Below are 22,302 nucleotides of genomic sequence, written 5' to 3'. Positions count from 1 at the left end.
TCTTTATTAAAGCAGAAATGTTAACAGGCCATCATATTTATTGTTTAAGCAGATTTTAATAACCTATTTAATCACTTCCATAAGGAACTATGGGTATTTAAATTAAATTGGTAAACAATAAGGCCCATAATTTTAATTTCTCTCATGTAATTAGCCTGTCAGAGAGAGCTGAGCATAGTTTCAAATGCATTCTTGTCCAGAGCTATTTGTTTGGCTCATATTTTTGTGCCATTAATGAGAAAGAATTTTTAAATTTAACTTGAATGGTTACTGTCTGAAACAAGTATTTTGCTGAAAATGTCATAGAATCCCTACAGCGCAGAAGCAGGTCATTCATCCATCAAGTCCACACCATCCCCCCAAACAGCATTCCTCTCAGACCCGCCCCTCTACCGTATGCCGAACCCTACATTACTCATGGCAAATCCACCGAATCTGCATATTTTTGTACTGGGGGAGGAAACTGGAGCACCCAGAGCAAACTCGTGCAGACATGAAGAAAATGTGCAAACTCCACACAGACAGTTGCCTAAGTCCCTGGCGCTGGGAGGCTGCAGTGCTAGCCTTTGAACTACTGTGCTGCCTCATGCAATAAACAGTATGCATATCAAGCTATCTGATCTTTGTGCATCAACAGTAAAATATTATAGAGTTATAGAGATGTACAGCATGGAAACAGACCCTTCGGTCCAACTCGTCCATGCCGACCAGATATCCCAACCTAACCTAGTCCCGTTTGCCAGCACTTAGCCCATATCCCTCTAAACCCTCCCTATTCATATACCCGTCCAGATGCCTTTTAAATGTTGCAATTGTACCAGTTTCCACCACTTCCTTTGGCAGCTCATTCCATACACGTACCACCCTCTGTGTGAAAAGGTTGCCTCTTAGATCCCTTTTTTATCTTTCCCCTCTCACATTAAACCTATGTCCTCTAGTTTTGGACTCCCCCACCCCAGGGAAAAGACTTTGCCTATTTATCCTATTCACACCCCTGATGATTTTATAAACCTCTATAAGGACACAGCCTCTGACACTCCAGGGAAAACAGCCCTAGTCTATGCAACCTCTCCCTATTGCTCAAATCCTCCAAACCTGGCAAGGTCCTTGTAAATCTTTTCTGAACCCTTTCAAGTTTCACAACATCCTTTTGTTAGGAAGGAGACTGGAATTGCACGCAATATTCCAAAAGTGGCCTAACCAATGTCCTGTACAGCCACACCATGACCTCCCAACATATACTAAAGCTCTGATCAATAAAGGAAAGTATACCAAATACCTTCACTGGTAGAGAGCATATTTATGTTCAAGGATCAATGAACCTGCACTCCAAAGTGTCTTTGTTCAGCAACACTCCCTAGGACCTTACCATTAAGTGTATAAGTCCTGCAAAGATTTGCTTTCCGAAAATGCAGCATCTTGCATTGATCTAAATTAAGCACCATCTGCCACTCCTCAGCGCATTGGCCCATCTGATCAAGATCCCGTTGTAATCTTAGGAACCTTCTTTGCTGTCCAGTACGCCTCCAACTTTGGTGTCATCTGCAAACTTTTAAATTTTCCCACTATGTTCATATCCAAATCATTTTTATAAATGACGAAAAGTGGTGGATCCAGCACCGATCCTTGTGGCAATCTACTGGTCACAGGCCTCCAGTCTGAAAAACAACCCTCCACCACCACCCTCTGTCTTCTACCAGATCTAACCTTGCTAACTAGTCTCCCATGGGAGAACACCTTACTGAAGTCCATATAGATCACATCCACTGCTCTGCCCTCATCAATCCTCTTTGTTACTTTTTTCAAAAAACTCAATCAAGTTTGTGAGACATGATTTCCAAAGCACAAAGCCATACTGACTTTCCCTAATAAGTCCTTGATTTTCCAAATATGTGTAAATCCTGAACCTCAGGATTCTCTCCGAAAACCTGCCCACCATTGACATCAGGCTCACAGGTTTATGGTTCCCTGGTCTTACCACCTTTCGTAAATTGTGATACCACGTTAGTCAACGTCCAGTGTTCTTGCACCTTACCTGTGACTACTAATTATACAAATATCTCAGCAAGGGGCCCAGTAGTCATTTCCCTACTTTCCCGTAGAGTCCTAGGGTACACCTGATCAGAAGCTGGGGATTTATCCACCTTTATGCATTTCAAGACATCCAGCACTTCCTCCTCTGTAGTATGGACATTTTTCAAGATGTCACCATCAATTTCCCCACATTCTATATCTTCTATGTCCTACTCCACAGTAAACACTGATGCAAAATATTCATTTAGTATCTCCCTCATCTCCTGTGGTTCCACACAAAGGCCGCCTTGCTGATCTTTGAGGGGTCCTATTTGCGCCCAAGTTACCTTTTTGTCCTCAATGTGTAAAAACCCTTGGGATTCTCCTTCACCCTATTTGCCAAAGCTATCTCATGTCCCTTTTTTGCCCTCTTGATTTCCCTCTTAAGTATATTCCTACTGCCTTTTGAACTCTTCTAAGGATTCACTCGATCTCTCCTGTCTATACCTGACATATGTTCCCTTCTTTTTCTTAACCAAACCATCAATTTCTTTAGTCATCCAGCATTCCCTATACCTACCAGCCTTCCCTTTCACCATAACAGGAATATACTGTCTCTGGACTCTCATTATCTCATTTCTGAAGGCTTCCCATCTTCCAGAAATCCCTTTACATGCAAACATCTGCACCCTATCAGCTTTTGAAAGTTCTTGCATAATACCATCAAAATTAACTTTCCTCCAACTTAGGACTACAGCTGTTAGATCTGGTCTATCCTTTTCTATCACTATTTTGAAACTAATAGAATTATGGTCACTGGCCCCAAAGTGCTCTCCCACTGACATCTCAGTCACCTGCCCTGCCTTATTTCCCAAGAGTAAGTCAAGTTTTGCACCTTGGTGAAAGTGAGGACTGTAGATTTCTGGAGATCAGAAATCCACAGAAACGTCTGTCTATGTCACTGACTAGAGAGTCTCCTAACACAATCGATCACTTGAAACCTGATGTACCCCTCATTGCATTAGAGACAGTCTCGATACCAGAAACTTGGCTGATTGTGTTACATTCGCCTGAAATTCCTTCACCCCCTACATTTTCCAAACAGCATACTTGTTTGAAATGGGGATAGCCACAGAAGATTCATGTACTACCTGTCTACCTCTCCTACCTTTCTTGGAGTTAACCCATCTACATGACTCTATCTGCAGATTTTCTCCTTTCCTCTAATTGCCATCCATCACACCCCCAGCTCTTGTAAATTCCTCATTGCCTCTGTCACTCCAACCAATGCATTCGATCTGATCAAATTCGCAACAAACAACATCTGTTGCAGATATAATCCTCAGTAACATGTAAGTTCTCCCGAAACACATCTGACAAGAAGAGTATATCACTCTACTAAAGGCCATTTTGATTCTTCCAATCTATGCACCCAGAAAATAGCACTGTCTTGTTGTTCTACAAAATGTTGCTCCAGGCTAACTTAATACTTGAGTCTTCTAATAAGGAAATTTAAAACATTGCCAATAAATGTATATTACTTAATGTTACATTACATAATATGACATTACTTAAACAATTTGTAAAACAGCATTTGAATTCCTGAAAGGACCTGACATGAAACATTAACTATTTAATGACAGCTATTGTTGTTATGCGGAGTACGAGAAGTGTTAATAAGATACTTGGCCCTACCAGATAGCTCATGATAAATGAGCAGAAAGAAAATTATATTCCATGAGAATCATTTACATGGGTCAGCTTTTTCAATATGGAGTAACACTGTCTCAGAAGGCCAGGACCCTGTCATAACATCTCCTTGCAAGTTACCATCTTTAGCGATAAGTAAAAATAAAATGAAAAATAAATGCAACATTGGTCTTCGGCCATTTTAGTTTGCTCCACATGATATCAAAAAATGGTTGAAGACTGTACTACAAAGGCTGTGGGTCCTGATAACATTCCAGAGATATTACTAAAGAATCATGCTCCAGAGCTAGTCACAAAAAGATTGATCAATGAAGTAGGATTCACTTAAGGAAACAAAAGGTGGTAAATTAGGGATCGGTATAGGGAGGGTATCCCAAAGCTTAGGACTTAGGCAACTAAAGTTGAAGCCATTAATGGTAGAGAGATTTAATAAAAGATGTACAAGAATTAGAATTGAAGGAGTGCAGATATTTTGGTTTGAGGCTGGAGGTGATTGAAGACATACGTAAGGATGGTACCAGGTTAAAATGAGGAAAAGAATTTTAAAAATCAAAATGTTGCTTGAAAAGAAGCCAACATAAGTTAGAATGTAATGGGTTGTTAGGGGAATAGAATTGAAATACAGATAATGCCATAAACATTGTTTTGCACCATAAGTGAATCTCTTTGTGCAACTAGTAAATGTTTCTCATTTACTTCCATTGACTCCTACATGATGCAACCCTTGTGGCTTCAGTACAGCCTCAAATCAGCTGTTCCTCCTCCTGCTTTGACAGATGAGATGCCTGTTGCTGATGCCCTTTACATGTTAGAGCCTGCCAAAAATTGTCCCAACTGTGTGCAGTCAGCCATAATCGCAGAAAGCATCATATACAACATGGAGTGCAGGTTGTAAGAGGTACGAGGGATGAAAAGTGAAAGTATCATGAAAACAGTACCCATTGCTATGTGCCTTTTCTCCATCTTCCATCTTATGGTTTATGCATATTTGCAATACCAGAAGTGGACATCACTTGACTGCATTTCATTGAGGTGTTGAGCTATTAAGGCAGTAATTTGTTTCATCCCATGTGAAGTGTCAAGCAGAGCATATAGGTCACATGTATGGAGCAGCATACTTGATGGCCAACCACATTCTCAATGCAGGTGGCCATTTTTTATGGAGATGAATATTAGTGCAAACGCTTGAAACATTATGGCATCCATAATTGAAATTTACTCCTCTGTACACTGGAAATTCTGACAGAAGAGCGCAGATTTCCCTTAGCCGCTCATTCCCAGCTGGGAATGACCAGCTGTGTTTCAGCACGTCCACAATGAGCAGAGCTTAGAGTGACCTGTGACTTCAGATGGAAATGCTGCAGATATGGTCCTGAATCCAGCATCTTGTGCTGCTAATATGTTATGTATACCTCACTGTGTGACAAGGAGGAAGTGAGGACTGTAGATGTTGGAGATCAGAGTCGAGAGTGTGGTACTGGAAAAGCACAATAGGTCAGGCAGCATCTGAGGATCAGAAGAATCGACATTTCGTGCATAAGCCCTTCATCAGGAATGAGGTTTGTGGGCCAAGGGGCTGAAAGATAAATGGGAGAGGGTGGGGTTGGGGGGGAAGGTAACTGGGAATATGATAAGTAGATGAGGGTTGGGGAGAAGTTGGTAAGTTGGACAGGACGGTGGAGCAGATAGATGGGAAAAGTGATAGTAGATAACATTGGTGGAGGTATAGGTAAATTTCTGTTAGAAGTGGAAGGATCCTTGGCGGCCTTAGACAGAGGTGAGGGGGGAGTTGTTGGCACAGATTTTGCACTTCCTGCAGTGGCAGAGGAAGGTACCGGGCGTGGGGTGTGGGCTGGTGGTGGGGGGGCGGGGTGTGGGGTGGAGGTGGTGGATCCGACAAGGGAGTTGCGGAGGGAATGGTCTCTCCAGAACACTAATAGGGGTGGAAAGGGAAATATGTCCCTAGTGTTGGGATCTGTTTTTAGGTGGCATAAGTGACAGAGGATGACGTGTGGTATACGGAGGTTGGTGGGGTAGAAGGTGAGGACCAGGGGGGTTCTGTCCTTGTTGCGTTGGGAGGAATGGGGTTCAAGGTTGGAGTTGTAAGAAGTGGAGGAGATGTGCTAAAGGGCATTGATCACATGGGAGGGGAAATTGCGATCTTTGAAGAAGGTGGAATTGGTCATCTTGGGAACAGATGTGGCGGAGACGGAGGAATTGGAAATAAAAGATGGCATTTTTATAGGAGTTAGGGTGGGAGGAAGTATAATCTAGGTAGCTGTGGGGGTCAGTGGGTTTGTAACAGATGTGCATGGTTGGTCGGTCACCAGAGATGGAGATGGAGAGGTCCAAGAAGAGGAGGGAGGTATCTGAGGTGGTCGAGGTGAATTTGAGGTTGGGGTGAAAGGTGTTGGTGAAGTTGATGAACTGTTCAAACTCCTCATAGGAGCATGAGGTAGCACCGATATAGTCATCGATGTCGTCGAGGAAAAGATAGGGAGTGGTGCCGGTGTACCTGTGGAAGGTGGATTGTTCCACGTACCCAACAAAGACGCAGGCATGGCTCGGCCCCATGTGGGTGCCCATGGATACCCCTTTAGTTTGGAGGAAGCGGGAAGATTGGAAAGAGAAGTTGTTGAGGGTAAGGGTCAGTTCAGCCAGGTGGATGAGGGTGTCAGTGGAAGGTTGGGACGGCGTGAGAGGAAGGAACAGAAGGCTTGGAGGACTTGTCATGGTGGATAGATGTGTACAGGGACTTGATGTCGATAGTGAAGATAAGACATTTGGGGCTGTGGAAACAAAAGTCTTGGAGGAGGTGAAGGGCGTGGGTGGTGTCCGAATGTAGGTAGGGAGTTCCTGGACTAAGGGGACAGGATGGTGTCAAGGTATGCAGAGATGAGTTCATTCTGACAGGAGCAGGCTGGAGCAATGGGTTGGCCAGGAATTCAGGTTTGTGAATCTTTGGTAGGAAGTAGAATCAAGTGTTGCATCAAACCCACAGACAGGCGGCGGTGCAGTGGTAGTTTGCCGCACTGACCTCTACATCGCTGAAGCCAGGCGCCAACTCGCAGACACCTCCTCCTACTGCCCGCTCAATCACGACCTCACCTCCCATCACCAAACTATCATCTCCCAAACCATCCACAATCTCATCACCTCTGGGGATCTCCCATTCACAGCCTCCAACCTCATAGTCCGTGAACCCCGCACCATGTGATTCTACCTCCTACCGAAGATGCACAGACCTGACTTCCCCGGTTGACCCATTGCCTCAGCCTGCTCCTGTCCCGCTGAACCCATCTTTGCCTACCTTGACACAGCCCTGACCCCCTTAGTCTAAGAGCTCTCCACCTACGTTCGAGATACCACTCATGCTCATTACCTCCTCCAAGACTTTCATTTCACCAGCCCCAATGCCTTATCTTCACCATGGACATTCAGTCCCTGTACACATCATTCTACCATGACGAAGGCCTCCAAGCCCTCTGTTTTTTCTCTCACGCCATATCATTCCACTGACACCTTCATCCACCTGGCTTAACTGGTCCTCAACCTCAACAACTTCTCCTTCCAATCCTTCCACTTCCTCCAAATCAAAGGGGTAGCCATGGGCATCCACATGAGCGCCAGCTATGCCTGCCTCTTTGTCAGGTACGTGGAGCAGTCCATCTTCCTCAACTACATCCATGACTGTATCGGTGCTACCTCGTGCTCCCACGAGGAGGTTGAACAGTTCATCAACTTCACTAACACCTTTCACCCCACCTCAAATTCACTTGGACCATCTTGGACACCTCCCTCCCCTTCCAGAACCTCTCCATCTCTGGCGACCGACTAACCATGGACATCTACTACAAACCCACCGACTCCCACAGTTACCTAGACTACACCTCCTCCCACCCTAACTCCTATAAAAATGCCAACCCTTATTCCCAATTCCTCTGGCTCTGCTGCATCTGTTCCCAGGATGACCAGTTCCACATTAGAAAATTAGAAATCTTTGAAGATCTCCTTCTTCAAAGATTGCAATTTCTCCTCCCACACGGTTGACAATGCCCCCCAGCGCATCTCCTCCATTTCCTGCATCTCTGCCCTTGAACCTCATTCCTCCAATTGCAACAAGGACAGAACCCTCCAGGTCCTCACCTTCCACCCCATCAACCTCCACATACATCACATCGTCCTCTGCCACTTCTGCCACCTACAAAAAGATCCCACTCGGGACATATTTCCTTCCCCACCCCTATCAGCATTCTGGAGAGACCAGATCCACACCCCCCACCAGCCCACACCCCACTCCCGGCACCTTCCCCTACCACTGCAGGAAGTGCAAAACCTGCGCCCATATCTACCCCCTCACCTCCATCCAAGGCCCCAAAGGATCCTTTGACATTCGACAGAACTGAACCTGTACCTCCACCAATGTCCTCTATTGTATCCCTTGCACCCGATGTGGTCACCTCTACATTGGGTTGACTGGATGCCAACTTACGGAGTGTTTTAGAGAACATCTCTGGGACACCCGCACCAACCAACCCGACTGCCCCATGGCTGAACACTTCATTTCCCCCTCCCACTCCGTCAGGAACATGCAGGTCCTGGGCCTCCTCCATCACCAAACCCTTACCACCAGATGCCTATAGGAAGAAAGCCTCATCTTCCACCTTTGGACCCTGCAACCACATGGAATCAATGTGGATTTCACCAGTTTCCTCATTTCCCCTCCCTCTACATTATCCCAGTCCCAAGCCTCCAAATCAACACCACCCTCTTGACCTGTCCATCACATTTGCCATCCATCCATTCCACCTTCTCCCCGACCTTCATCTACCTATTGCATTCTCAGCTATCTTCCCCCCAACTTCACCCCCCTCTCATTTATCTCTCAGCGTTCCCCCCCCCAACAATCCCAGCCCACAAGCCTCATTCCTGATGAAGGGTTTACACCCAAAACATCAATTCTCCTGCTCCTCGGATGCTGCATGATCTGCTGTGCTTCTCTAGCACCACACCCACTGTGTGACAACCTAGTTAACTCTGCTGTAGTACACTCTGTGCTGAGCATCTCTATGGTGGTGGAGGATGCACATGTATCACGTGATTGTGGATCCTTAGGATGTTTGGCATATTCTGAGGACTTCATGATCTCCTCCTAATCTGAGACAGCAAGTACGAGTTAGTGCTGATATCAAGAAAGGTTCAAACTCAGCCTAGAGTATATCATAAAAATTCAGTTAGAGCTGATATCCATACAATCTCAGTGACTATTAAGTGCCAACTGCCAGTGTAACAAGTATCTTGTGCTGACACCAGGTCCGTGGGCTTTTCCTACAAAATCACAAGATCAGGAAGATGTATTCACTTAAATTGAGATTGTTAGACAACTGTTTTGTCCCATTCACCTCTTTGGCACATTTCTCACATCAATCGCCATCAGTGTCTGGGAAATATGAATTTGCCTTGCAAGCTAACACTGTCTACTGAATCTTCTATTGGGTAAAAAAAAGTGGTGTTCTGAAATGCGAAGGATCCTGATATGTATATTGTTAATTCAGAACGTGCCTTGCTTGCTGGATGAATATACGCTTAGTGTCAACCACGCAGATCTCTTGGTTGCATTTGTCTGAGGTGTGGAATGATAACCCGATGCAATATTTAGCATAATATTTTGAAGCTTCATGTATGGAAACCATACAAAGCAGTACTAATTTACATTGAAAGTCATGCTCCTGTGAATCATGTTTTTATAATTCCCTTTCTTTTCAAATGAATTGAAAGTGAAATAATACAATGGATATTCGGTTATTCCAAATTCCACTGTGGTAAGATAAACCCATTATTAAAACTGTAAATAATGACTTCACTCTTTGTATAGATACTTTGATAATCCCACTTACAAAATTTCCTTTTGCTTTCACAATCCAGCATGTGAATCTAATAAAAAATTGCTGGAATGGACCTGATATCAGAGACTGGATTTAGCAGCATTGGAATCCTCGTGCCCCTATCCATAAAGTTGAGTGGAACTCAAAGCCACTCTGCCAACTTGCTCTTCAGATCCTTAATGCTCAGACAAGCATTATTTCTTTAAGACAGAACTACCATTTTCATCTGGGCAGAAGGCTTGCCTTTGAGCACTGTTGGCCAATCTCACAATTGTTGTAGAGCATAAGGAGGTTATTCAGGCCATTGTGTCTACACTAGCTCTCTGAGCATTGAAACTTCATGCCGATCTCCTGCTTTTTCTCCGTAACCCTGCTACCTTTGGACTGACTTTTCGTGAAATTTGACAGGGTGCCAATTTCGGGTGAGTTTCAAGAAGGGTTTCTCTCCATGAGCTCTGGCAGGTTTTCTGTTGTAATTGTGTGCCGCTCAACTCATGAGAATGCACCATACCTTAATGGTTTCACTCTAGCACTACCTTGCAGTCAGCAGTGGCAGGAGTGTTTGTAGCTGCCAGGATTCTGCCGTCAGTGACATATTTAAAGCCCATCTGTGTATAGGTTCAGCTGCTGCAAGTCCGGGATAGCCCTTCACAGTAGCAGCGTGGGAAGAATTGCCCGAAGATGGTCAAAAGAGGCAAATTGGCACCCTGCTTTGCTGACAGGGTTCTAGAGATTTGGGTGGACAGGAAGAACACTTTCTTTCCTCAGGATAGCCAGAAGGGACCATGGCATCAGTGTCCACGTTGTGATGGAGGAAAATTAATGACATTCTGTAATCTATAATGGTAAGTGCCATTATCATCCGTCTGGCATCAGACACTCACACTAACTCCACCATTGCAGTCACCCTTCACTGAGGCTTATGGTCTAACATATCCACACATGCAGCATGTTCCCTCAATGGCTCTCACCTACTTCATCACCCTAGACTACTAACCCTTCTTATCCACTGCACCTCCTACTCACACAGGACATTTCACCACCTTTTCATTACCTACAAAAATACACTAAGTTGTGGTAACCACTTCTGCCCTCTGCAGGAGAAAATAGCAAAGATGTGAGGTGAGTACTTGAATTTCATCTCTCACCCCCTTTGACATGAGAGTTCTTACCTTAGTGGGAAAGGGTCATGGGTGTTCATGGTGATGCCGATACCTCCATGTCCCGGCAACCAAATAATACTCATTGTGATGTGCTGCACTGCTCTCCAGTTATAACCATTGTGAATATGTTCTTAATATGCTCAAGGCTCTATCCTATTTCACAATGCATTCTCTCACTTACGAGTCATAGACATAGAGATGAACAGCATTGAAACAGACCCTTCGGTCCAACCCGTCCATGCCGACCAGATATCCCAACCCAATCTAGTCCTATCTGCCAGCGCCCGACCCATATCCCTCCAAACTTTTCCTATTCATATACCCATCCAAATGCCTCTTAAATGTTGCAATTGTACCAGTCTTCACCACTTCTTCTGGCAGCTCATTTAATACATGTGTCAATCTCTGTGTGAAAAAGTTGGCCCCGTAGATATCTTTTATATCTTTCCCCTCTCACCCTAAACCTATGCCCTCTAGTTCTGGACACCCCAACCCCAGGGAAAAGACTTTGCCTATTTACCCTATCCATGCCCCTCATAATTTTGTAAACCTCTATAAGGTCACCCCTCACCTCTGATGCTCCAGAGAAAACAGCCCCAGCCTGTTCAGCCTCTCCCTATTGCTCAAATCCTCCTTGTAAATCTTTTCTGCACCCTTTCAAGTTTCACAACATGTTTCCGATAGGAAGGTGACCAGAATTGCACACAATATTCCAACAGTGGCCTAACCAATGTCTTGTACAGCCGCAACATGACGTCCCAACTCCTGTACTCAATACTCTGACCAATAAAGAAAAGCATACCAAACGCCTTCTTCACAGTAGCATCCACACGCCTAACTTGAAGAGACCTACATCTCCGGATATTTCCTCTTCAGCGACCTCTGGGGAGGAAGCCACAGATCTTTCAGAGAATACACTGGCATGGCTGTCTCCTGCATCCTTTATCAACTCAGATACTGACACCTCCGTGTGTCCTTTATCTGGTTTAGCGCATTCTGGTGAGCACATCACTGCCACTATTCTGCAGCTGGTTGAGGAAGAAATACCTCAGGTTGCTGACACTCAGAGGACTGCTAGAGGTCATGTTCAGTCTCAAATAGGAGAGGAGCCCATGGTATTGGCCATTCCTAACTTCATTAAAATGCACAAACACAAGAGCAGCAGGAAGGTTTTGTTGGAGACATTTGGGAAACTGGATTGCCCAAGGTTGAAGAGGTTCAACAAAGTTATCTGTGCTAAGCTGGTTCCAGCATATGTGTTTCTGGCTGCTTTCATGGACAAGTTGGTGGCTGAAGAATATTTATTGGCTGCCGGACGTGCATACAGACCTGCAGTCTCTTCACCATTCGAGACCAACATAAACGTCAATGTGATAAGGGGACCATGATCTCATTCCAGCTGCCCTTAGATACAGAAGCAAGGGTGTTCCCAGCTGGAGGGGGAGCTGCATTGAGATGCCCCAGAAGTCTCCTCACGAGACAGTCCAGAGTTGCATCCATCTCTAACTTGCCATCAACCCTCAACCCTGTGCAAGATAAAACTGAGGAGAATGAGATTGCTTCTGGTTAGGAAATCCTAAGTATGTCTGGACTATGCCCCGGGGCACATTTTTAAGGTGAGAAGAGAGATTTAAAAGACATGAGAGGCAGATTTTTTATACAGAGAGTGGTTCGCATGTGGAACGAACTTTCTGAGCAAGTGGTGGATGTGGGTACAATTACAACATTAAAAAGGCATTTGGATAGATATATGAATAGGAAACGTTTGGAGGTATGGGGGCCAGAAGCAGGTAGGTGGGATGAGTTTAATTATGTTTGGCATGGACTGGTTGGACTGAAGGGTTTGTTTCTGTTCTACATGACTCTGACTCTATAGACCAATGAGTCTGACATCAGTAGTGGGGAGAATGTTTGAGTCCATTATCAAAGGTTTTATACCAGAGCACTTGGAAAACAATTGTAGAATCAGACACCCAGCATGTTTATAAAAAATGGAAATCATTCTTGACAAATCTATGAATTCTTCAAGGATGTAACTATTAGAGTTGATCAGGGGGAGCTCGTGGATGTGACTTACTTGAACTTTCAGAAGGTTTTTGACCAAGTCTTACATAAGACATCAATTTGTAAAATTGAAGTGCATGGGATTGGAGATAGTGTATTATGATGGATAGAAAATTGTTTAGCAGATGGACAGCAATGTACGAATGCATTTTTTTCTGAATGTTAGGCAGTGAGTAATGGGATACTGTAGGGAATGGTACGAGGACCCCAGCTGTTCACAATATATGTTAATGATTTGAGTGAGGTAAATGTAATATCTCAAAATTTGCAAATGACAAAATGTTGGGTGGAATTGTCAGCTGTGAGAGATGTTGCAGTATGATTTGGATAGGCTGGGTGAAAGGGCAAATGCATGCCATGTACAGTATAATGTGGACACACATTAGGTTGTTTACTTTGGTAGCAAAAATAGGAAAGCAGATTATTATTGAATGGCTGTAAATTAAGAGAGAGGAATGCTCAGTGAGACCCAGGTGTCTTCTTGCACCAGTAACTGAAAGTAAGCACACAGTTGCAACAAGCAGTAATGCAGCAAACACTATGTTGGCCTTCATGGCAAAAGGATTTGAGTACAGGAACAAAAATGTCTTGCTGCAGTTATGTAGGGCATTGGTGAGGCCATTCCTGGAATATTGTGTTCAGTGTTGGTCTCCTTACCTGAGAAGGGATGTTCTTGCAATGGACTGAGCACAGTGAAGATTTATCCAATTGATCCCTGGAATGGCAGAACTGACATATGAGGGGGGGTTGACTTAATTTGGATTGTATTCACTGGAGTTTAGAAGAATGAGAGGGAATCTCGTAGAAAACTATGACATTCTAACAGAACCAAACAGGTTAGATGCAGGAAGGATGTTCCTGTTAGCGGAGGAGTCAGAACCAGTGTTTAAGGATAAGGGGTGAATGTTTTAGCAATGAGAGGAGGAGAAATTTCTTCACTCAAAGAATGGGGAGCTTGAGGAATTCACTATCACAGATAGTAGTTGAGACCAAAACATTACATGTTTCCAAGAAGGAGGTAAATATAAATCTTGTGACAAAAGGAATCAAGGGATATTGGGGGAGGGCAGGATTAGGGTAGTTAGCTTGATGATCAGTCATGATCATATTTGAATAGCGGAGTTCAAGGGGTCGAAAGGCCTCCTCCTGCTCCTAACGTACTCTGTTTTTATGTCCCTGAAAAGAAGCAGGAATCTCAGTTATCAAGAAGATAGGTATCTTGGCAGCTTGCAAGTTACTTGGTGCAGACTTCTGGGATATGTTAGTAATGATCATTGATTACTTGTACATTGACCGAATAGAACCCTTTTCTATTAGTTAGTCATATCCTGATATTGTTCTTTCAGCGCCGTGTAGATGGGAAAAGCCTACTGCCTGAGCTGTAGCACTGACTTCGTTGTGGGGACATGAGATGAAGCAGTGTGATCTTCCAGGAATTTCAATAGTAACAACCCTGTTGGATTTGTTTGAGATATCCCACACAGGTCCTCAGTGGATCCTTGAAACTAGCCAATGGGCAGCACGGTGGCACAGTGGTTAGCACTGCTGCCTCACAGCGCCAGGGACCTGGGTTCAATTCCCGCCTCAGGCAACTGACTGTGTGGAGTTTGCACGTTCTCCTTGTGTCTGCGTGGGTTTCCTCCGGGTGCTCCGGTTTCCTCCCACAGTCCAAAGATGTGCAGGTCAGGTGAATTTGGCCATGCTAAATTGCCCGTAGTGTTAGGTAAGGGGTATATGTAGGGGTATGGGTGGGTTGCGCTTCGGCGGGTTGGTGTGGACTTGTTGGGCCGAAGGGCCTGTTTCCACATTGTAAGTAATCTAATCTAATCTAATCTTAAAATCAAGAATATTTCACATCTTGATAGCTACTGGGAAAAAACGGTCATCCTTCAGATTGCAAATCCTGCTTCAGCAGTTGACACAGTTCTGTGACAGGGTCAACTGCATTCAACAGCAGCACTATACCTTGTTCATTTGGAGGAAATACGTTGAGGACAAAGTATTCTCTGCCTTCTGCACCTAATTTTCAGCCTGGTGAGATTTTTGTCTGCAACCTCTTCATATAGAGGCTGTTCAGCAGCTGCTGAAGATTGCTGTTAGTCCTGGGCTTGCTGAAGCATTTCTTCTTCCTTAACTTCTGTGACTTCAGTGTGCAGTGGCCACAATGATGATACTCACTGCTGTGGATGGATCTCTGGGTGAAGGTTCCAATGAGCCTATGAGAATATCAGAAACATGTAATGTGAGCAGTCAGTTGTTGCATACAGTTTATATAGTCCTTGATACAGTGGAGTGAGGAGTCTTATGTCGAAGAGGGCAGTAGGATGCTTGTAGGTAGACCTTTGTCATAGTCGATCTTAGTTGAATGTGTGCAGCACAAATCATGCCACAAAAAGACACTAGGAAAACGTAGAAAAATGTACATCCGCTAGGATTACTGAAACCTTAAACCGGACAATATTCAAGAAAGGTAGCATTGCATATAAGATCATATTTCATTTGCCCTAGTTGGTCACTACATATACTTTACATGCAAAATTCTGTGATTGCAGATGTCTTTAAACTAGAGTTCTAGAGTTTTTATAGCATGGGAAAGAAGCCCTTTGACCCATTGAGCCCACAAACGTCATATGGTAAATTGGGTCTGGCATAGATGGCAATGAGGCAGTGGAGATGTGATGCCAGCGTAGGCATCATTGATGATAAGCTGGCTCAGGATCGATGGACTCTCTTCAAGCTTTATCTTTCTATCTTTTTTCTTATTCTTAAAACTATTCAAATTAGTGCTCTTTTGTGGTGGCAGTAGAAAAGCTTTTCACTTATTTTACTGCTTCCTCAATTTAAAATACACAGGACAATAAAATAATTCATTCTTTCATCAAACATGCATCAATTCTAATTGCAGTTTCCAGCACTTGGCCCATAGCCTGTATGCTATGGTGTTTCAAGTGTTTGTCTAAATATTTCTTAAATATTTGAGGATTCCCATCTCTCCAACTATTTTAAGCAGGGGGTTTCAGAGAACTAAAACCTTCACTGTGAAAATAATTTCCTCAAATCCCCCTGAAACCTCCTTTAAAACTGTGTCTCCTCATATTGACCCCTGTAGTAAGGGGATATGTTTCTTCTTATCTACACCCATCAGAACTTTGTACACCTCAATCAGATGCCCGTCAATCTTCTCTGCTATAAGAAAAACAACTCTATCTCGCCTCACTTCATAGATGAATTACTCCGGCTGAGACATTTTGGTGAATTTATTCTCTCTTGCAATTAAATCCTTTGTATGGTGTGGTGACCAGAACTGTACACATTTTTCCAGTTGTGGTCTGACATTATATACAGCTCTTGTATAACCTACCCACTCTTGTATTCAATGGAAGTGTATAGCAGTTTCATTTGCAGATTAACACATTGCTAAGGCCATACTGAATTCAGCATTTTTCTGTTTAACAAAAATGAATAGGACCTATATTTTTATTTCTTATATCTTTGCTCAGGAAGGTTGAGTTCCATACATTATTGTCTTACACACAAGTGTTTCTTGCAAGCCACCAATTTTCAATATAATTTTTAACCATCAAATTAACTAAAAAGATAATTTCTCTATTAAAATATGAATGACATTACAGCAGAATAACATATTTTGCTTTTATTTTGACAGTGTAGATAGAGACTGTCCTTGCATGGAAAATATTTTATGATGATATTGTGGTTTTAAGAGGTGTATTTTGTGTTTTTTTTATGAAGAGAGGTTGAGGTAGAGATGTCAAGTGGTCTATCCCAAGCCAATAATCTGCATGTGAGGCAGATTTTTAAAAAAACGTTTGGACAATAGAAACAGCCTGAATGGGTGGAATCAATCTCCCACAAAACCAGGATTTTAGTTTCACTTTCAGTAGTTGTTATGGTTTTGAAGCTGCCCTATGTCTCTCCCTACTACAGAAAAATGCTTGAGTCTCTCTTTCTCTGTGCCAGAATTTTCTCTTGATGTTCGTTCTTCCTGAACTGGAGAAACGTTGCATGTGAGACAGTCTGTTTTCTGAATTTGCATTTGCCAAGGGTTTATGGAATGTTACTATACTGGAACAACAGCTGTTTAGTAGTTAAATAATTTACTATTCTATTATGTGTTCTAATAGAGTTAAAATTAGACCAGTTCTTATTTATCTTGTTTGTGTTTTAATTGTAGAGTAAGAATAAAGTGTGTTTTGCTTAAAGCTGAGTGATATAACTAATCAAATTACATCTGGAACAGAGTACCTTACACTTGTCTTTAAATAAGAACAAGTTCGGGTCCAGGCTATTTCTTTCACATATTTGAAGGGGTTTGGTCTGGTCCATAACACCTTTAAGATAATTGCCATGCAATGAGCATAATTTGCTTTAATTATGTTTTAAGTTTTGGTACAATTGATACTTTAGGTTAGTTGTTGGAAAACAATTAAGTGTTTTGGAGTTGACCAACGCCGACAACTTTGGATGTTGGTATTACAACAGTGACTATATTTTAAAATTTTCTGATTTTAAAATAGATTGGAACATTCTGAGGTAATATATTTTTTTCTTATTCACAAAATACATCAAACGTTCAGTCTTTACTATGCACATTTTATCTTGCAATCTTAAATGAAATTTACTTTCTGAAATCAGTTCACATGAACCACTGCCAATAGTCCCTTTTAGTAATAGTCTTTGTCTCCTGAACTGCTTGCTGTTGGACTGTTTAGGACTGTGGGAATTAATAACATTCTTCTTTGTTTTGTAGGGCTCATACTTGTTTCAACCGGTTAGATCTTCCCCCATACCCATCCTTTTCTATGCTTTACGAGAAGCTGTTGACTGCTGTGGAAGAGACGAGCACATTTGGTTTGGAGTAACAAATCACACTGAAGTGTAAACCTGTTTCTTCTATTGGATCTTCTGTTACGGATTTTCAAGAGATGGAGGTTCTGATGGCAGCAGCATACTCGTGTTCATGAACAGCTTGTGGGATTTGAATTAGCAAAGAAATGTCCTTCATAGACTTAACAGGACTTGTTGCTAAGTTAGAATGCATGCAGAAGGTGAAGTAAGACTACTGAATACAGACAATCACTGTGCATATTTTGCAGTGTCTGATTGAAGAAATGAAGGGAAGAAACTAAATCCCTGTGCACCTTATGGTCATCTTACACACAATATTTGGATACTTCTGTCTACTATAAAAACATTAAATATGTTTTTGTGAAGCAAAGCAGTCCAGAAGCTACCAAGACTTGCACAAAATTATGTCAATGCTACTTTGGAATGACTGTGAAAATATTATAATGGACAAATCTTTTTTTTCTTAAAACCTTAAGAGTTGAAATTCTGTCTTTTTTTTAAAAATTCAGTGGTATACCTGTATCTTCTAGAGTTCCAAGCTGAAAACAATGTACTTGTTAATGAAGTAATTGTCTTTATATACCTGTTAATGCATGGTATACAATCACAATGTATGGAAATGTCTCGAGTAACAGCTCCATTGTCATTATGGCACAGTAAAAACATCAACAGTTGTGGAATTCTGTTTTATTTAATCTTTGTAATAGATTATTTACAAGTCCTATATAATCTTTAAACTATCCAAGCCTTGTTGGAGGGAGATGTCTGGCAGTTCATTCCTTGTGCTTGTTCTAAATTTGTTTTGCTTATCTGCTCCAGGACATCCAAAATATTGATTTTTTAAAAAAAAAATTTTTACAAATAATCTTTTCAGAAACAAGGAAAAGTCTTTTTTCTAAAAAAAAATGCACTGAATGTACCAAAGTAAAAAGGGGTAAAATTGCCACAATTCACAAAATGTAGGTACGATGGTATACTCATATGCAGAACTATACAAACCGTTTTTAGAACTCTTCTTATAATATGTCTTCAGTAATAGGACTGAGTACAAAAACATGTATTAGCTTGTTTGTAAAAACAAAATACTTCCCCTTGAACAAAGTAGAATAAATAGATTTACAGCAGTAGATCATATATAGCTGCTGTATGCATACGTAAAACTTAATAACAGCATTTTCCTTAATCAGAAAATAGGATGCAATTTACTATAAAACAGAGTATTTTCACAGTGAAGACAGTCAGAAACTTTTTTAACCAAGGTAATGTAATTTTAGATAATGAATAGTATGCAGGGAGCAGTGATAAAGACAGTTACATGAGAATATATTGCCTTTGGATCTCAATGAAAATGTAAAAAATACTCTGCCATTATTGCTGTCTCTGTAAAATTCCAGTAAATTCTGTTATTTTACTGCAAAAGTTTGAAAATAGATCATAGTCAAGAATGCTCAAATTAATTCAAAAATGAACTGAATGCACCTTCTCCAATTAATCTTCAACAACTCAAAGTCTACCCTTAAGGATCATAATGGTCTAAAGAAAATGGATTCTAATTTAAATTATTACAAACTTGTCTTATATTTCTATTGTTTAAACCATTCTGTGATGGCAAACCTGCCTAGATCCATATCTAGACCTTCTGGCTACAAAGTTTGAACTTCTATATCTCTTATTACCCAATTTTAACTTAGCAAATATTGATACAATGGATCATGTAGACAGTTCAATTTTTTTAAAAGATACTGCAGCATCTTTTAAGTATTTCTTGACAATATACAGAAATTATAGTAACTTTTATTTCTTATCCACTGATGCACGAGCTGTCCAGTGACTTATTCATATGCAGGATAGAGTCAGTGCTGTAGTATCCATACACATGATTGAATACTGTAAGACATTGCATGGATGTTATACTTCTTCACATGGAAAGAGAACATTTAGCTCTAGTTATGACATAAACACTGATATTTCTGGTACTCTTACCCTATTTTATATGGTGTTTAAAAAAATTCAATATCATTTGACACAATTTCATATTACAAATGAAACATACCTATATAACACGTGGCTAAAAGACACAAATCATTGAAATGTGCCATTGCCATATTTAGTGTTCTGATTCATTTCAAAGTTTCAAACTGTCTATTGGGATTATGCAGAATTTTGTACACAATTGCTATTAATTATGCTGAAAATACTTAAGATTATTGTTCTGTTTTTGTCAACTATGATTTAATGGAAAAAAAGTTTATAATGTACTAAAATTTGATTAACTTTGTTTTATTTTCATAATATATACATATTTTATTTAAAACCATGCTGCATCATTTAAAAATCATTAATTGCAAATAAAGATTCATAGAAACAGCTGTGAATATGAAAGAAAGACTTTGTTCATTACAAAACAGAATTTTTACAAGAAAGTTCAATTTCTGACTGGTACTTTGTTCAGGTTTAAACTGAATTATTCATTACTAACTTTTGTCTTATTGGATTGAATTTATAGCATAAGGTATTATTTGCCTGTTCTGATGATCTTATATACTAAGATTAAAAAGCATACAAGGCAGCTCATTGACTCACCTACACTCCACCACTTTGTTCTCAGGAATCACTTAGAAACAATCAACAATGTTTTCAGAGGAACTATAACTAAGTTACAAACAGAAAAGAGATGATGAGGATGGGTCCACTTTTTTTCCCAAAGACAGCAAATTCAAAAAGTGTTTCAATCCAAACAATTAAATTGTCAGGAAGAAACAAGTAACAGTGCTACAGCTTATAAATATAAGGCTTTTCATAGATTTTGAAAGAAAGATAAATGTTTCTGCCCAACACTCAAAAATACACAATTGCACCTGTTTTCATACTCTTACACACACACATATTCACATACATACATACACACACATTTAATGGAAGATTACAACTACAAGGTTGCAGGATTGTATCCGTTATTGTTCACTGAGGAAAAGCTCTGTATTTCTATGAGGATGTATTTACCTTTGTTTCATATTTGCAGTAGCAGATTTTCTTGTCATATTCCAATCAAAGTATAATAGCAAAGCCCTGTATGATTCCTCAAGTAGAGAATTCATGGCTAACTTGGTTCTCTGCTTATATGTGGCTTAAAACTGGTGGTATAAGGTAAAATTTTTTCTCTTTGTTGGCATAGATGTTTCTGTCTAATCCAAAAATGCCTTAAAACCTCTTATCAGACACCTGGAGTGAAATATTCCCCTCAGAATATTCACCCCGTGGCCGAACACTTCAACTCCCTCTCCCACTCAGCCAAGGACATGCAGGTCCTGGGCCTCCACCATCACCATTCTGTTATCACCCGATGCCTGGAGGGAGAACACCTCATCTTCCGCCTCGGGACACTCCAACCCTATGGCATTTCGCCTACGTCCACCTTATCCCAGTTCCAACCTACCAGCTCAGCACCATCCTCATGACCTGTCCTACCTGTCCAACTTCATTCCCCCCATCCGCTCCACCCTCTCCTCTGACCTATCACCTTTACACCCACCTCCATCCACTTATCACACTCTCAGCTACTTCCCCCCCAGCCGCCACCCCATTTATATCTCCACCCCCAAGGCTCCCAGCCTCATTCTGATGAAGTGATTTTGCCCAAAAAATCCATTTTCCTTCTCCTCGAATGCTGCCTGACCTGCTGTGCTTTTCCAGCACCACAATCTCGACTAGAATATTCCCCTCCCTGGTGATGACAAGAGAGGTGGCAAGAAGTGAAATAATTTAGTGTGTTGGTCCTGGAAAGATCCTCACCTTGCTTTCACTCCATCACCAATTAAGTTCTAGATGAGAATGTCCATTGGGGTCTTTCTCAACTTGCCACCAATTATGGCACTTAAGTGCTAAACAAAAAGCTACTTTGGGGCTCTCACTCACCACCTCGCCAATCATTCATCTTCTTGGTGGGCATGAAAGGAGCATACTGGCTAATTTACCAACTTACTTTCAAATCACTGGATTCCAAGGAGTTGACTAATCGACATAGGCAGCTTCTGGCGACCTGGGACACCAGTGTCGAAGCTGTGGTAGGCCAAAAATCTCATCAAAGCTCACCAGCCAGTTCTGTCCAAGCTGATTGGTACATTGAAAGGCCATTCCAAAGAAAGGTCACTGGGCCCAAAATATTAACTCTGTGTTCTCTGCATGGATGCTGCCTCAATCTCTGTTATTGTTTCTCATTTCCAGTACCCACAGTTCTTTGGATTTTTAAGTTGATTTTTCTTGGTGAAGGGAATAGCGTGTTAGTTAACAACTAATTCATCCACTCCAACACTATTTTCTAATTGTAACCAGAGCATCTCTCCCCATTGCCATCAAATAGTTTCTGATGGTTAGGTCATTGTTAAACAATTGAGTTTGTCCATCACTCATCCACATACAATTCAGTTAAAATAGAGTTTTTCCACATTGATTTCCTAGATTTAAACTTTGGAGTCAAAGAGTCCACAACAGTGTTGTGAATCTAGTTTCATAGTAATAGAAGCAGGGGTAGGCCATTGGCCTGTTGAGCCTGCACCATTCATTAAGATCCTGGCTGATCTACCCATCATAGCTCCTCCTAC

At 41.6% G+C, this 22,302-nt stretch overlaps 1 protein-coding gene across 1 annotated transcript in view; it reads left to right on the top strand.

Moving 5' to 3' along the window:
- Positions 1-19,939, top strand: part of hecw2a (HECT, C2 and WW domain containing E3 ubiquitin protein ligase 2a) — a 339,242-nt gene extending 319,303 nt beyond the window's left edge. The window contains exon 29 of the mRNA XM_060827390.1: positions 17,604-19,939. Coding sequence (XP_060683373.1) covers positions 17,604-17,715 — 112 coding nt within the window. The 3' untranslated portion in view covers positions 17,716-19,939. The remainder of the gene's footprint in view (positions 1-17,603) is intronic.
- The last annotated feature ends 2,363 nt before the right edge of the window (positions 19,940-22,302 follow it).

Source organism: Hemiscyllium ocellatum, chromosome 7, assembly GCF_020745735.1.
Source record: "Hemiscyllium ocellatum isolate sHemOce1 chromosome 7, sHemOce1.pat.X.cur, whole genome shotgun sequence".
Lineage (NCBI taxonomy): Eukaryota > Metazoa > Chordata > Chondrichthyes > Orectolobiformes > Hemiscylliidae > Hemiscyllium > Hemiscyllium ocellatum.
Note: the sequence above shows the minus strand (reverse complement) of the source record. Positions and strands in the feature narration are given on the sequence as shown.